The 15,917-nt window shown below is 42.5% G+C and overlaps 1 protein-coding gene across 6 annotated transcripts in view; it reads right to left on the bottom strand.

Annotated features, from left to right (window-relative positions):
* Positions 1 to 309: 309 nt before the first annotated feature.
* Positions 310 to 15,917, bottom strand: part of LOC147115756 (guanine nucleotide-binding protein subunit beta-4) — an 81,398-nt gene continuing 65,790 nt past the window's right edge. For all 6 annotated transcript variants that reach the window (XM_085990276.1, XM_085990278.1, XM_085990277.1 and 3 more), the window contains 3 exons: positions 6,254 to 6,455; positions 5,632 to 5,848; positions 310 to 1,469 (listed from right to left, as the gene is read on the bottom strand). In XM_085990276.1, coding sequence (XP_085846402.1) covers positions 1,363 to 1,469; positions 5,632 to 5,848; positions 6,254 to 6,455 — 526 coding nt within the window. In that variant the 3' untranslated portion in view covers positions 310 to 1,362. The remainder of the gene's footprint in view (positions 1,470 to 5,631; positions 5,849 to 6,253; positions 6,456 to 15,917) is intronic.

Raw genomic sequence — 15,917 nt, 5'->3', positions numbered from 1 at the left:
GGTAATTTATTTTTCCATTTAAAAAAAACCAAAATCTAACTCATGATTTTCCACCTAGTAATGAGCATGTTAGAGAAAGGCCATTTAGGTTTACATTGTGTAAATCAAATTTCAGGTTTAAATAGTGCACACTTTGACACAAAATGTTAATTTTTTCCCCACTTATCCTGAATGTTAATCACAAGCAAAACTCCAATGGCCCAGCAGCTAAATGCACTGTATGATACCAAGTCAAATGAATCAGGAAGGCACCAGCTTCAATTGCTCATTGTTTCTGTTTTGGCTGATCTATTTTTTTTTTGGGGAGGGGGGGGGGGGGGGGGTGGGGGAAAGGAGAAAGAACACAGAAAACCTGGATTCCTGTCCTGATCATGAACTTGTGGTTCCTGCTGGAAAGTGCACATATAGATGCTAGTTGAGATCATTCGGCGCAACTGTGATGGCCCCAGTTATATGGCCTATAACTGGTGCTCTCCCTCAGAAAAACCCTGAGCAAGATACTGCCGGCACCTATAAACCTTCATAAATGTCACCATCATCAGAGAACGGGGGGAAAAAATGAGGGGGGGGCTCAGCTACAGAGAAACACAAGATAGGCATTGCCTGTGCTGGGGGCAAATCATTAGAGAAGTGTAAATGATATAGGGCTGATGTACATGCATTTTCTTGTAAAATGTGCAACAGCATTCTGTTTGACATGATAGATCCTGCTTCTGTACATTTGTGTGTATGGTTAAACTGCATATCGCAAATGCATACACAAAACAAAGCATACAGATGGAATGTTTCATATAATTAAAAACTGCTGCAAAAAAAACAAACACGCATACATACGTGCACACACACGACCAGTTAAATTTTTCACAATAAGTTAATTCACAAGAAAAAAAATTTCAACAGCAATCATTTATCCATCACTAAGTTCAAAGTGTGACTTCTGATAAATATAGGCTAGAAACTTAGTTTTAAAAATGCTTTTTTTTTTTACATAGACAAATGTTACATGATTAGCTGCTGTAATGTGTACATTCTGTATGTTCAAAACAATACAGATTAGCAGATTTAGAATGAGCAAAAAACCCTCCAAACAATTCAGCCATTAAAACTAAACAATGGTTAGTTTGAAAGATTTTCCTAGTCACCATGGTTACATGTGCTAGCCTCTTTTAAAGTTAGCAGTTGTCAGGGTTTTTTCCTCTTCATTAGATTTGCCTACTTTACAGAAGCCTTGTGTTATACAATTGTATTCAATGATAGAAAAACGTCACCTGCAAATACTAGGTAAAAAGAATGTTATTTCATAGCTGTTGGCTGCAGCTTAGGTAGCCCAGTCTCAGTGAATGGTATTCAGGTGACATTTCTTCAATTCCAGATTTTCAGGAAACTGTCCCATGATCCTGTTGCTACAGCCATTCCATCATCAGTGATGCCTAAACAGCTGACACGATTGTCATGTCCAGCAAGCACTCCTGGAGGAAAGATAGAAAGAAAAAAACACATTTGATGAGGCAAAACAATTTCCACTTGAAAGTTTGGCAACAAGCTTTACAAATAATTAGTACATCGCTCCTTTTACTGATCCAATAATGGCATTTGACTCTCCAAGCAAATATTTTTAAACCTAATTTACTTGAGTTAGCCATCCATAGCTAAAATTGTCAGATGATCTACCTTGGGTAATTCTCAGGATGTGAGTGACATTGACAACCCCGCTGACTTTGAAAAGGGCTAGCTATTTCTAGTTGCTTGAAAGTGGTGCTGGACCTTCCGGAACAACATAGTCCTTGAGGTGATGGCACTTCCACAATGGTGTTAGGTGGGGGATTCCAAGATTTTGATCCAGTGACAATGAAGGAATCCAAACTGAACACAGTAAGGTTATTGGCGGTAGCGATACTACTAATCCACTCATGGTGATGGACAGAAGTGCTTCACCTAAACTACATTTTATGCCCTTGCTTTCCTCAAAGTAGCATCCACAATGGAGGAGTACTGATTTTTCCAGTCAGTAGCTGGTAATCAGGAGGTTTACTTGGCCTTGAAGCTATGAGACTTCATGGGGTCCAGAATCACCCACTGTAGACCACTGTGCCCCTACCTCTGGTGGGACAGGACATGTCCAGGAATGGTCACAGGGGAGTCTGGAATATTGGCTGAAACACATGACTCCGGGTACAAATGTTTGGTTGTTGCCCGACAATCTGTGGGCCAGCTCTTCCAATGTAGACACCAGACGAGAAGGCTTTGCAATGTCAACTGGGCTGTGTTTTGTATGGGTTCTTACAACCGAGTGGCACTGAGTCAACCACTTGGTGCAGGATTAGTGTCAAATGTAGGCTAGACCAGGCATAGGTGGGAAGTTTCCTTCCCTAACAGTGAGTCAGGTGGGTTTTAACAATAATCACGGTCATTTTTCTGGTGCCAGCCCAGAAAGGACCAGACTTATTCAATTTCACAGATTGCCATGATGTGATTTGAATTTGAGCTTTGGGTTGCTAGTCCAGTACCACAACAACTAAACTACCATACTTTGCGAATAGAAATGTTCTCTTGGTCTAAAGGAAAGGGTAGTTTACTACCCTTCTTAACACTATATTCTCTATCTCTGACTTGGGAGTGGAGAAACATTTCTATGGCAATCTAAAGCCAGAGGTCCATTGCATCTGGAAGAATCTATTCAATATTCAGTCAGGACAGTATTTTAGCAAATACATCAGTCATGACAAAGTTTGTGCTGAATTTGAAGACGACACTACATTTTGAAAAGTCACTGATGACAGAAGACATCAGACACATACAGTATTTTGCAAGTTGCTCAGTGGGAATAACCATGGCAATACAGATTTTAAAAAACTAGGAACTGGCATCAGAAGCACAGTACAACTGAATAAAACAACTTACATTTATATAGCGCCTTTAACGAAGTAATGCTTTACAAGAGTATCAAACATAATTTGACAGTGCCACATGGGAGATACAAAGACAGCAAAAATTTGGTCAAAGATGAAGGTTTTAAGGAGGGTCTTTAGGAGGAGAGGTGTTATGGGAGGGAATTCCAGACCTTAAGGCATGGCAGCTGAAGGCAAAGCCACCAACGGTGGAGTGAACAATATCAGGGATGCTCAAGAGGCCAGAATTAGAGGAACACAGAGATCTCAGAGGGTTGTAGGACTGGAGGAGGTTACAGAGATAGGGAGGGATTTGAAAACAAAGATGATATTTTTAAAATCAAGGCATTGCTGGACCGGGAGCCAATTTAGGTCAGCAAGCACACGCGTGATGGGTGAATGGGACAAAGTGTGACTAGGAACAAAAAGTGACAATGCGCTGTGATTGCCAGATATTTAGACAGCAGGTATAAGCCAGTAGAAGACAACAAGAAGTGCAAGCAGTTGTATCCAAATTTTGCCTTTATAAAGCACTTAGCTACTTGCCATGGAATCCCATATAAAAAGAATTACGAAACACAGAATTAAAAAAGAGTATACATAAAAACACTTCCCACCACAGTTGAGAGAGTAACTGTCCTTGCCATCAAGCAGCATTTGACCGAGTGTAGCATCAAAGAGCCTTAGTAAAATTGAAGTCAATGGGAATCAGCAGGAATACTTTCCACTGGCTGGAGTCACAGCTAGCACAAAGGAAGGTGGCTGTGGTTGTTGGAGGCCAATTATCTCAGCTCCAGGACATTGCTGCAAGAGTTCCTCAGGGCAGTGTCCTAGGCTCAACCATCTTCAGCTGCATCATCAATGACCTTCCCTCCATCATAAGGTCAGAAATGGGGATGTTCGCTGATGATTGCACAATGTTCAGTTCCATTCGCAACTCCTCAGATAATGACGCAGTCCATACCCGCATGCAGCAAGACCTGGACAACATTCAGGCTTGAGGTGGTAAGTGGCAAGTAACATTTGTGCCATACAAGTGCCAGGCAATGACCATTTCCAACAAGAGAGTCTAACCACCACCTCTTGACATTTTTGGTATTATCATCAAATCCCCCATCAACATCCTGGAGGTCACCATTGACCAGAAACTTATCTGGACAAGCCACATAAATACCATGGCTATAAGCAGGTCAGAAGCTGGGTATTCTGCAGCAAGTGACTCACCTCCTGACTCCTCAAAGCTTTTCCACCATCTACAAGGCACAAGTCAAGAATGTGATGGAATACTCTTCACTTGCCTGGATGAGTGTAGCTCCAACGACACAAAAGAAACTCGACACCATCCAGGACAAAGCAGCCTGCTTGATTGGCACCCCATCCACCAACGTAAACATTCGCTCCCTGCACCACCGGCGCACAGTGTCTGCAGTGTGTACCATCGGCAAGATGCACTGCAGCAACTCGCCAAGGCTTCTTCGAAAGCACCTCCCAAACCTGCGACCTCTACCATCTAGAAGGACAAGGACAGCAGGCGCATGGGAACACCATCACCTCCAAGTCTCGCACCATCTTGACTTGGAAATATATCACTTACTTCATCGTCGGTGGGTCAAAATTCTGGAACTCCCTACCTAATAGCACAGAGAGTACCTTCACCACATGGACTGCAGAAGTACAAGGTGGCAGCTCACTGCCACCTTCTCAAGGACAGCTGGCAATGGACAATAAATGCTGGCCTTGCCATCGACACCCACATCACATGAATGAATCAGATAGGCTTACAAAGTGCACAATTAGAAACAAAAGTCCCTCCAAGTGAAGTTACAAATTGTTGGTGCTTCTTTCAGGAGCATCAGTCATCAGGGCTTTGTGCATCAGTTAATGCCCACAGACTCTAGGCACCTCTGCTGTAAAGTGTTCAAAAAAAGACGCAAAGCTAAATAGGCTGTAGGAAAGAACCCAAGAAAAACTAGGAGATAAATGGAAAAAAATTGCTGGCAATGACGGAAATAACAACTGCAACTGTGGTGTGATGCTCACAGCCACTTCTCCAGTTTGGTAGAGGGACACTTCAACTTCTCTTACCAACAAGCAGCATCAACATAAAGCAGACCTTTAGTTGCTTGTGTTAGATGAACAACTCCATGTAAATGTTACTCTGTTCATTTACTGTCTAAAATAAATCAGCCTATTGATTTATAATTGGCCTTTTCTCACTAAAGTGTTCATTAAAGCGCTCTTCGTAAGACTAGAGAAATCCATAGGTTGGCAAATGCGAGTTGTCAGTATACAATTCATATAACAGTTGCAGTTCTGATGAAAGGTTAACGAGCTGAAACGTTAATTCTGTTTTTCTCTCCACAGATGCTGCCTGACTTGCTGAGTATTTCCAACATTTTCTGTTTTTATTTGATATAACAAAATGTTTTCATTGTTATAACCCTGGATATTGGGCAGTAAAGGTAAACTCCTGATCATGAGGGATGCGCGGTCTGCTTATGGAAGAGCCAGCAATGCCCACATCCCATGAATGAATTTTTTTTTTTTAAAGCTGTTCTGTAGGAGTAAAATATTCAAAATGGTCTCTCTCTCTCTCTCACCACCCACACCCCCCCCCCCACGTCATAGAAGCCATAAGAGAGCTTGTTGATCAATTTTATGTTAGCACTTAAAAATCATGTTTGCGGCTAAGCTTGCATCCTAAATTGTTCTAAAGAAAAACACCAAGCATAGTTTTACCGACCTGCACGATCTCCCTTTAAAGAGTCCCAAACATTGCAATTAAAGTCATCATAGCCTGCAAGCAGGAGGCGCCCACTTTTGGAAAATGCAACTGACGTAATCCCACAGATAATGTTATCATGGGAGTACATCATCAGCTCCTGGTCTGCTCGGAGGTCGAACAATCTACATGTGGCATCATCTGACCCAGTGGCAAATGCATTTCCATTAGGGAAGAACTGTGAATGGAAACAGAATACAATATCTGTATCACGCCAAATTGTAACTACGTTAAATAGGATAGTTACAAAACTAGGTAATCAAATCACATCTGTTACTGTCTGGATACTAAAATGACAATGTAAACAATGTCAATTACAAAATAATTAGCTTAGTTTATGAAACTATGTACTGTAATTGTGTAATTCAGAGTCTGCACAATTTGGTTTTGGTTTAAAACTAGTATCAATAACGTATCAAAAGGAAATCAGCTTAAATTATACCCAACTTCACAACTTAAACCGTACAAAAAATTACTTCTATTTCCAGCAAATATTATCCAATAGGCATAAAGGTCATCATGTATCCAGTACCAGTAGAAATTCTGCTCATTTCTACCTTAGTGAGATGACCAAGAAACTTACACAAACTGCATTAATATCAGACACATGTCCAGTGAATGACTGTCTGCACATTCCATCGCGAATATCCCAGAGTTTGGCAGAAGCATCACAAGCACCAGAAACAAAAATCCTCATGTCAGGACTGAGAGTGAGACTCATGACGTCCCCAGTATGTCCTGTAAACATGGTGGTTTGATGGCCCGTTTCAATGTCCCATAAAGCACTGTAAATACAAAAATGCACATTAATGCTTTCACTAGCATTACAAAACGCAGAAATTAATTTTTCGCAAGAGCAAATTTTCCATACAACTAATCCCCATTAGTCTGTGTTCGACAAACAAGTGTGGGGTGGAAAATCAGAGGGAGTATTATTCTAGGCTGCTCCCCTGGATGTCTTAAGAGGCTGCGAGTGGAATGTTGGCTGCCCTAGCTCTAAAGTTGCAGAGAGTCGGAATAAAGTCATTTTCGTGTTGTCGGGATGGCAGGGTGCAACTAGTAGAGCGCTGCAAGGGTCAGTGCTTGGGCTTCAGCTATTTACAATCTATATCAATGACTTGGATGAGGGGATCGAGTGTAATACAGGTTATTAATCCCTTATCCAAAACCCTTGGGGCTAGATGTGTTTTGGAATTTGGAATTTTTCGGATTTCAGAACGGTAGGGGTATCTGCAGCTCTTTTTGACATTTTCACAGTGAAATTAAACTCAAAATAACAAAAAATATCAGACAGCAGCAGACGCACGTGTGACTGGTAGCAGCGCTGAGACACAACTGACGCCTCACACCTGCATGGGTCAAGCATCGGCCGCGTCGGGTCATGTTTGGCGCCACTCGGGTCGTGTAGTGCACACGAGTGACGCTCCACGAAAAACTTTCGGTTTTCAGAGCTTTTTGAAATTCGGAATTGCGGATAAGGGGTTGTGGACCTGTATATCCAAGTTTGCTGATGATAAAGCTAGGTGGGAAAGTATGCTGTGAGGAGGATGCAAAGAGGCTGCAAAGGGATATAGATGGGTTAAGTGATTACATAAAATTATGTAGAATATACAGCACAGAAACAGGCCATTCGGCTCAACTAGTCTGTGCTGGTGTTTATACTCCACACGAGTCTCCTCCCATTCCATCTACCTATCTCAGCTTTTCAGCATATCTTTCAATTCCCTTTTCTCTCATGTACTCGTGTAGTTTCCTTGATTAATTCCTGGGATGAGGGGGCTGTCCTATGAGGAGAGATTGAGTAGAATGGACCTATATTCTCCGGAGTTTAGAAGAATGAAGAGGTGATCTCATTGAAACGTATAAAATTGTTAGCGGGCTTGACAGGGTAGAGAGGTTGTTTCCCCTGGCTGGAGAGTCTAGAACTGGGGGTCATAGTCTCAGGATAAGGGGTCAGCCATTTAGAACGGAGAGGAGTTGAAATTTCTTCACCCAGAGGGTTGTGAATCGTTGGAATTCTCTACCCAGAGGGCTGTGGATGCTCAATCGTTCACTATATTTAACATAGGAACAGGAATAAGCCATTTAGCCCCTCGAGCCTGTTCCACCATTCAATGAGATCATGGCTGATCTCCATATACCAGCCTTCGCCCCATATCCCTTAATACCTTTGGCTAACAAAACTCGATCAATCTCAGATTTAAAATTAACAATTGACCTAGCATCAATTGCTGTTTGTGGAAGAAAGTTCCAAACTTCCCTTTGTGTGTGGAAGTGTTTCCTAACATCACTCCTGAAAGGTCGGACTCTAATTTTTAGACACAGCCCCCTAGTCCTAGACTCCCCAACCAGCGGAAATAGTTTCTCTCTACCCTATCTGTTCCCCATATATCTTGAAAACTTCAATCAAATCACCCCTTAACCTTCTAAATTCCAGGGAATACAACCCTAGTTTGTATAATCTCTCCTCGTAATTTAACCCTTGGAGTCCAGGTATCATTCTGGTAAATGGATGGATGAGCAAGCCGACCATGGCACAGGAAGCCATTCAAGTGGGGGGTGGGGGGAGGAAAGAGTGTGAAAGGGAATGTTGTTGTGGTAGGGGATAGCATAGTCAGCGGGATAGATACTATTCTCTGCAGCCACAACCGAGAGTGCCGAAGGTTGTGTTGCCTGCCTGCCAGGGTTAAAGACATCTTGCAGCTGGAGGAGAACTTGGAGGGGGAGGGTCCAGTTGTTGTGGTCCATGTAGGAACCAACAACATAGGTAGAACTAGGAATGAGGTTCTGCTGAGGGAGCTTGAGGAGCTAGGATCCAAATTAAAAAGCAGAACCGCAAAGGTAATAATCTCTGCATTGTTACCTGAGCCACGCGCAAATTGGCATGGGAACAAACAGATTAGAGATTTAAATGCGTGGCTCAAAGAGTGGTGTGAGGAAGGGGTTTCAGTTCATGGGCACTGGCACCAGTACCGGGGAAAGAGAGAGCTGTTCCGCTGGGACGGGCTCCACTTAAACCGGGCTGGGACCAGTGTCCTGGCGAACTGAATAACTAGGGCAGTAGACCAGGCTTTAAACTAATGAAGGGGCGGGGGGGGGAAGGATTCAGGAAAGAGTAAATTTAAAAGCAGTGAAAGAAATGTCAAGGCTCTAGAACAGAGTAGAGTTTTGGGTAAAAATAAGCAGAGTGGGTCAGGAAGAGACAGAGAGAGTATCAAAGGTAATAAGGCATCAGTGACTAAGGTGACATCAGGAAAAAATAATAAGTCAAAGCTAAAGGCACTATATCCAAATCCACGAAGCATTCGCAACAAAATAGATGAATAGCGCAGATAGAAATTAATAGGTTTGATCCAATAGCCATAACAGAGACGTGGTTGCAAAGCGGTCAAGGTTGGGAACTAAATATTCCAGGATACTTAACGTTTAGAAGGGATAGGCAAAATGGGAAAGTAGGAGGGGTAGCCCTGATAATAAAGGATAGGATAAAGACAGTAGAGAGAAAGGATCTTGGCTCTGAAAATCAAGAAGTAGAATCAGTTTGGGTGGAGCCAAGAAACAGCAAGGGGCAGAAAATATTGGTGAGAGTTGTTTATAGGCCCCCACACAGTAGTTGTACTGTAGAGCAGAGTATAAAATCAGGAAATTAGAGGCACATATAAACAAAGGTGATCATGGGGGACTTTAATCTACATAGACTGGGCAAACCAAATTTGCAGTAATGAATTCATGGAATGTATGCAAGATAGTTTTCTAGATCAGTATGTTGAGGAACCAACTAGGGAACAGGCTATTTTAGATCTAGTATTGTGCAATGAGAAAGGGTTAATTAATAACCTTGTAGTAAAGGGGCCTTTAGGGAAGAGTGACTATAATATGATAGAATTTTATATTGAGTTTAAAAGTGATTTAGTTAAATCCGAAACTAGGGTCTTAAATCTAAACAAAGCAAACTACGTAGGTATGAGGGGCGAGTTGGCTACGGTAGATTGGGAAACTACATTAAAGGGTATGACGGTAGAGAAGAAATGGCTAGCATTTAAAGAATTAATACATAATTTACAACAAATATACATTCCTTTAAGGCACAAAAACCCAACAGGAGAAGTGGTCCAACCATGGCTAACAAGAGTTGAAGATAGTATTAGATCAAAAGAGGCTTATAATGTTGTCAAATAGAGTAGCAAGCCTGAGGATTGGGAGGATTTTAGAATTCAGCAAAGGAGGATCAAGAAATTGATAAAGGGAAAATAGAATGAGAGTAAACTAGCGAAAGACATAAAAACAGACTGTAAAAGCTTCTATAGGTATGTAAAAAGGAACAGATTAGTGAAAGTAAATGTGGGTCCCTTACAGGCAGAGACAGGAGAAATTATAATGGGGAATAAGGAAATGGCAGAGAAATTAAACAAATAAACGGAAGAAGACGCAAAAAACTTCCTGGAAATAGTGGAGAACCAAGGCTCTTGCAAGAATGAGGAACTGAAAGAAATTAGTATTAGTAAAAATAGTACTGGAGAAATTAATGGGACTAAAGCCGATAAATCCCCTGGACCTGATGGCCTATATCCTAGGGTTTTTTAAGAGGTGGCTATAGAGATAGTGGATGCATTGGTTGTCATTTTCCAAAATTCCATAGATTCTGGAACGGTTCCCGCAGATTGGAAAGTAGCAAATCTAACTCCACTATTTAAGAAAGGAGGGAGAGAGAAAACGGGGAGCTATAGGCCAGTTAGCCTGACATCAGCAGTAGGGAAAATGCTAGAATCTATTGTTAAGGACGTGGTAACAAGTCACTTAGAAAATAGTAATAGGATTGGGCAGAGTCAACACAGATTTATGAAAGGGAAATAGTGTTTGACAAATCAAGAGTTTTTTTGAGGTTGAAACTAGCAGAATAGATAAGGGGGAACCAGTGGATGTGGTGTACTTGGATTTTCAGAAGGTATTCAATAAGATGCCACACAAGAGGTTATTAAACAAAATTAGGGCTCACGGGATTGATTAACAGAAAGAGAGAGTAGGAATAAATGGGTCATTTTCGGGTTAGCAGGCTGTAACTAGTGAGGTACCGCAAGGATCAGTACTTGGGCCTCGGCTATTCACAATCTACATCAATGATTTGGATGTCCGTCATAACGGCACAGGAGGAAGCCATTCAGCCCAACAAGTCCATGCCGGCTCTCTAGAGCAATCCAGTCAGTCCCATTCCCCCGCAAATTTATTTCCCTCAAGTGCCTATCCACTCTCCCCTTGAAAACATTGTGTGTGTCCGCCTCCACCACTTCCGTCAGCAGCGAGTTCCAGGTCCTCACCGCTCGCTGCGTAAAAAAGTTATTCCTCGCGTTCCCCCTGTATCTCTTGCCCAAAACCTTAAATCTGTGTCCCCTAGTCCTTGTACCATCAACTAGTGGAAACAGCCTTTCCCCGTCTAGCCTATCCAAACCCGTGATAATCTTGTACACCTCTGTCAAATCACCCCTCAACCTCCTTTGCTCTAATGAAAATAAATCCAGCTTCTCCAACCTGTCCTTGTAGCTAAGATTCCCCCAACCCTGGAACCATTCTGATTAATTTCCTCTGCACCCTCTCGAGGGCCTTCACATCCTTCCTAAAGTGTGGTGACCAGAACTGGACGCAGTACTCCAGTTGTGGCCTAACCAGCACTTTATAAAGAAAGGTTCAGCATAACGTCTCTATTTCTGTACTCAATACAAGAAACTCTTTGGTATCCGGCACCGACGTGTTGCCAGTTGATCAAAAATTCCGGATGACGGGGAGGGTTATCTACCGAGGCTATTTTTAACAAAGAAAAATTTTAAAAATCAAGAAATGTGCATTATACAGTAACTGGGTACTCACCTACAGAATGTTGTGTTAAATGGATGGTGGAAGATGCTTGATTAAGTACAGTACTGCCAGTTGAGGATAATGCAATGCAATGACTACCAGCAGCGTGGGAGACACACAGTACCCCTGTAAAATGGCGGATCAGAAGAGACTACCGGCAGCGCGGGAGAGTCAGACTCCTGTTACAGGGGTATTGAGGTGTTCTGACTTCCAACAGCGCCAAGAAGCCGAGTAGTGGCAGTTTGGAGAACTACCCCCACTGACTAACTCGGCCACCGCGGGAGACTCGGACTCGGCAACATTGCCGGTTATTGAGGTGTTGTTTTCGGAGTGAGAATTTTGCTGGTTAATAGAGAATTCCAGATATTCAGGTGCCGTTTAAACGAGAGTTTCCTGTACCTCTATTTATGAAGCCCAAGATTCCATATGCTTTGCTAACCACTCTCTCAATATGTCCCGCCACCTTCAGGGACTTATGCACATTACCTCCCAGGTTCCTCTGTCCCTGCACACTCTTTAAAACTGTGCCATTGTGTATATTGCCTCTCCCTGTTCCTTCTGCCAGAATTCATCACCTCACACTTCTCTGTATTAAATTTCATCTGCCACTTGTCTGCCCATTCTGCTAGCCTTTCTATGTCCTGTTGCAGTCGATTGGTATCATCCTCACCGTTTGCCACACCTCCAAGTTTCGTGTCATCGGCAAATTTAGAAATTCTACTCTGTATTCCAATATCCAGGTCATTTGTATATATCAAAGAAAGCAGTGGCCCCAGCACTGACCTTTGGGGAACACCACTGTCTACCATTCTCCAGTCTGAAAAACAGCCATTTACCACAACTTGCTGTTTTCTGTCCTTAAGCCAATTCCTTATCCAAGTTGCTACTGACCCACCTATTCCATGAGCCTCAATTTAGTTAACCAGCCTTCTATGTGGTACTTTGTCAAACACCTTCCTAAAATCCATGTAGACAACATCCATTGCATTCCCTTCATCAATCCTCCCTGTTACCTCATTAAAAAATTCAATTAGATTAGTCAAACACGATCTGCCTTTTACAGATCCGTGTTGGCTCTCCTTAATTAGCTTAAACCTCTCCAAGTGCCCGTTAATTTTTTCCTTGATTATTGTTTCTAAAACTTTACCCACCACTGATGTTAAACTGACCGGCCTGTAGTTACTAGGATTGTCCTTACACCCTTTCTTGAACAATGGTGTCACATTTACCACTTTCCAATCCTCAGGCACCTCCCCCGCATCTAGGGAAGATTGGAAAATTATGGCAAGCCCTTCCGCCATCTCCTCCACCAATTCCCTTAGCAACCTGGGATGCAAGCCATCTGGACCAGGCGACTTATCCACTCTAAGCATACCCAACAAATCAATTTTCACCCCTTCCATTGCTTCTACCCGTATTTTGTCAGCATCCACCGATACAAGATACTCATCAAGTATTCTAGCCTTGCCCTGCGCCTCTAAGCATATATCACCTTCTTTGTCCCTAATAGGCCCCACCCCGCCTCTTACTACCCGCTTACTGTTTACATGCCGATAGAAGATTTTTGAGTTCCCTTTTATGTTTACCACCATTCTACTCTCATATTCTCTCTCTGCCAATCTTATTTTCATCTTCACTTCGCCTCTCAACTTACTGTATTTGGTCTGGTTCTTCTTGAAGAATTCACCTGACATGCATCATACACCCTCTTGTTGTTTCATCATCTTCTCCATCTCCCTCGTCATCCAAGGAGCCCTTGCTTTGGTTCCCTTACCCTTCCCTCTTGTTGGAATGTTCCTAGCCTGTACTTGGAACATCTCCTCCTTAAAGATCACCCATTGTTCCGTGACAGTTTTTCCAGTCAGTCTTTGGTTCCATTTTACCCTGACTAGATCCTTTCGCATCACATTAAAGTTAGCCCTATTCCAGTTTAGAAGTTCCACTCTAGATTGTTCACTGCTCCTCTCCATTGCTAATCTAAATCTTATGATACGATGATCACTCGTACCCAAGTGTTCTCCCACAGACACTTGGTCGACCTGGCCCACCTCATTCCCCAGCACCAGATCCAGCAATGCCTCCTTCCTAGTTGGGCCAAGAACATACTGGTCAAGGAAATTCTCCTGAACACATTTCAGAAATTCCTCCTCCTCCTTTCCCTTTACCCTAGCATTATCCCAATCGATATTTGGGTAATTAAAGTCCCCCAATATCACCACTCTACAGCTCTTGCATATCTCTGCAATTTCCCTGCAGATTTGCTCCTCTACCTCCCTCTCACTATTTGGAGGCCTGTAGAATACCCCCAATAGTGTGATCATGGACCAAATGTAATATATCCAAGTTTGCTGATGATATAAAGCTGGGTGGGAATGTAAGTTGTGAGGAGGATGCAAAGAGGCTTCATGGGCTAAATGAGCAGGCAAGAACATGGCAAATGGAATATAATGTGGAGAAATGTGAAGTTATCCACTTTGGTAGGAAAAATAGAAAAGCAGAGTATTTTTTTAAATGGAAAGAGATTGAGAAATGTTGGTGTTCAGAGGGACCTGGGTGTCCTTGTACACGAATCACTGAAAGTTAACATGCAGGTACAACAAGCAATGAGGAAAGCAAATGATATGTTGGCCTTTATTACAAGAAGATTTGAGTATAAGAGTAAAGACGTCTTACTGCAATTATATAGGGCCCTGGTGAGACCACACCTGGGAGTAGTGTGTACAGTTTTGGTCTCCTTGCCGAAGGAAGGATATACTTGCCATAGAGGGAGCACAACGAAGGTTCACCAGACTGGTTCCTGGGATGGGGGGATTGTCCTATGAGGAGAGATTGAGTAGACCAGGCCTATATTCTCCAGAGTTTAGAAGAATGAAAGGTGATCTCATTGAAACATACAACATTCTTACAGGGCTTGACAGGGTAGATACAGGGAGGATGGTTCCCCTGGCTGGGGAGTCTAGAACCAGGGGTCACAGTCTCAGAATAAGGGGTTGGCCTTTTAGGACTGAGAGGAGAAATTTCTTCACTCAGAGGGTGGAGAGTCTTTGGAATTCTCTACCCGAGGGCTGTGGAGGCTCAACCGTTGAGTGTATTCAATACAGATATCGATAGATTTTTGATATTAAGGGAATCAAGGGATATGGGGGTAGTGCAGGAAAGTGGAGATGAGGTAGAAGATCAGCCATGATCTTACTGAATGGCAGAGCAGGCTCGAAGGGCCAAACGGCCTATTCCTGCTCCTATTTCTTATGTTCTTATTTCTTAAATCTACGCTGCACTCCCTCCAAGGCCAATATATCCTTCCCAAGTTGTGGTGCCCAGAAACTGCTCACAGGTGTGGTCAACCAAGGCTTTGTATAGCTATAGCATAACTTCTACTACCTTGTATTCTAATCCTCTAGATATAAAGGTCAGTATCCCATTAGCCTTTTTGATTATTTTCTGTACCTGTCCATGACATTTTAATGATCGATGTACATGGACCCCCAAGTCTCTTTGGACCTCCACTGTTTTTAGCTTTTCACCATTTAGAAAGTACTCTGTTCTCCTTTTTAGGTTCAAAGTGGATGACCTCACATTTGCCTACATGGAAATCCATTTGCCACAGTTTTGCCCATTCACTTAATCTATGAATATCTCTTTGTAATTTTATGCTTCCATCTACATTGCTTACAATGCTGCCTATCTGTGTCTCTTTGGATATGTGGTTTTCTATCCCATCAAAGTCATTAATACGATGAACAGTTGAGGTCACAACACAGATCATTGTGGGACACCACTAGTCATAACCTGCCAATTAGAGTACTTGCTCATTACCCCTACTCTGTCTCTTGCCACTCAGCCAATTTCCTAACCAGGTCAATAATTTGACTTTAATTCCATGAGCTTTAACTTTAGCTCCATGAGCTTTAACTTTAGCTAACAGTCTCTTATATGAGGGAATTTATCAAATGCCTTCTGGAAGTCCATATAAATTCCCTGTCCACTATTTTAATCACCTCGTCAAAAAATTCAATCAGGTTTACCCTTTACAAATCCATGCTGGCTCTCTCTGATCAGCTGAAAATTTTCAAGGTGTTCAGTCACTCCATCCTTAATTATAGACTCTAGTAATTTCCCGATAGCAGATGTTAGGCTAACTGCTCTATAATTCCCTGGTTTCCCTCTCACCTTTCTTAAATAGCAGAGTGGCATGCGCAAATTTCCAATCTAAAGGAACGGTTCCCGAATCAAGAGAACTTTGGAAGTTTAGAATTAAGACGGAGATTGATAAATTCTTGGCCACTCTCGGAATGAAGGGATTTGGGGATAGGGCAGGAAAGTGGAGTCGACATAGAAGTTCAGCCATGATCTTATTGAATGGCAGAGCAGGCTCGAGGGGCCGTATGGCCTACTCC

Source organism: Somniosus microcephalus, chromosome 6 (genome assembly GCF_052327205.1).
Source record: "Somniosus microcephalus isolate GS21.2 chromosome 6, FLI_Smic_1.0, whole genome shotgun sequence".
Lineage (NCBI taxonomy): Eukaryota > Metazoa > Chordata > Chondrichthyes > Squaliformes > Somniosidae > Somniosus > Somniosus microcephalus.
Note: the sequence above shows the minus strand (reverse complement) of the source record. Positions and strands in the feature narration are given on the sequence as shown.